Raw genomic sequence first — 1,225 nt, forward strand, 5'->3', positions numbered from 1 at the left:
GTCCTAACAAAATTTTTCTTCTCTCATCTTGCAGAACAAAACTCATTCAAATATTTATAAGGTTATAACAAAATTTTTCTTCTCTCATCTTGCAGAACAATGCTCATTCAAATATTTATAAGGGTTTTTTATTATAGTTCATTGATAATACATGTGTAAAAAGTGATAAGATTAGGACCAAATTTCAGGTGCACATTGAAACCAAAAATTTGCAGCAGGATGAAAGTATGCAGTCTCTCTGATTACTCTTGTTTGATAATGTGCTCCAAACATTTGAAGGTTAAAATCTATTTGTTAGCCCTAAACATTTGAAGGTTAAAATCTGTTTGTTAGCCCTAAAAATTTGAAGGTTAAAATAAATCTATTTGTTAGCCCTAAAAAATAAAAAACAAATTACAATTTAAAACACAAATCGTCAATTATCCAAATGTAACACTTAAGTTTATGGGCAATTATGTGCTAATTTTCATCACTGTAAACTGTATGGGGAGAGCTAGTTATACTAATGTATTTAATCATTGAATTTAGCTTTCACCTAATTAGTTTTTCCGATAATATCAATATGATTATATCTTTTCACACTCAAGCCTGAAGGATAAATATAATATTCCACTTATAAAACTTAACGATATGGAAATGAGTACTAGTATTAGCTATGGCCTAGCTCAGGATTTTGTATTTTTCTCTGATTAAAAATAAAAATGTTGTTTGAAAACGTTTGGCAGGTATGGAAGATGGACAGAAAATCACCTTTAGTGGTGAGGGTGATCAAGAACCAGGTTTAGAACCGGGAGATATTATCATCATTCTGGATGAAAAAGAGCATGAGATATTTAAGAGAAGTAATAGAGATCTCATCATGATGATGGAATTGACTATTACAGAATCTTTATGTGGATTCCAGAAGACTATTGAGACCTTAGATCACAGAACATTAGTTGTTACTTGTATTCCAGGTATGGAACATAGAATCATAAATATTACTTATGTAAGCAGTTTGGGGACAGTTTTCCGTGGTTTTTAAATTAAAAATTTAATATTTGAGTTAGTGCATGTAGAAGTGTGCTAGAAAAGCCTTCACTGCAAAGAAATTAACAATTGACTGAGATAACACTGCCTTTTAAATCTCGTGGAATGCTCGTTGGTAAAAAGTGTCCTCACACTAAATATGGTATTGGGGTTAAAAATATATACCCACACATTAGTTTTTAATAATAATAATAAT

General features: G+C 30.4%; 1 protein-coding gene across 1 annotated transcript in view; it reads left to right on the forward strand.

The window, feature by feature from the left end:
* The window catches only part of LOC106476789 (dnaJ homolog subfamily A member 1-like), a gene marked incomplete at its 5' end in the record, with an annotated part of 11,776 nt that overhangs the window by 3,009 nt on the left and 7,542 nt on the right, over nucleotides 1–1,225 (forward strand). The window contains one exon of the mRNA XM_013937416.2: nucleotides 726–956. Within this exon, the coding sequence (XP_013792870.1) occupies nucleotides 726–956 (231 nt within the window). The remainder of the gene's footprint in view (nucleotides 1–725; nucleotides 957–1,225) is intronic.

This window comes from Limulus polyphemus, unplaced genomic scaffold (genome assembly GCF_000517525.1).
Source record: "Limulus polyphemus unplaced genomic scaffold, Limulus_polyphemus-2.1.2 Scaffold11603, whole genome shotgun sequence".
Lineage (NCBI taxonomy): Eukaryota > Metazoa > Arthropoda > Merostomata > Xiphosura > Limulidae > Limulus > Limulus polyphemus.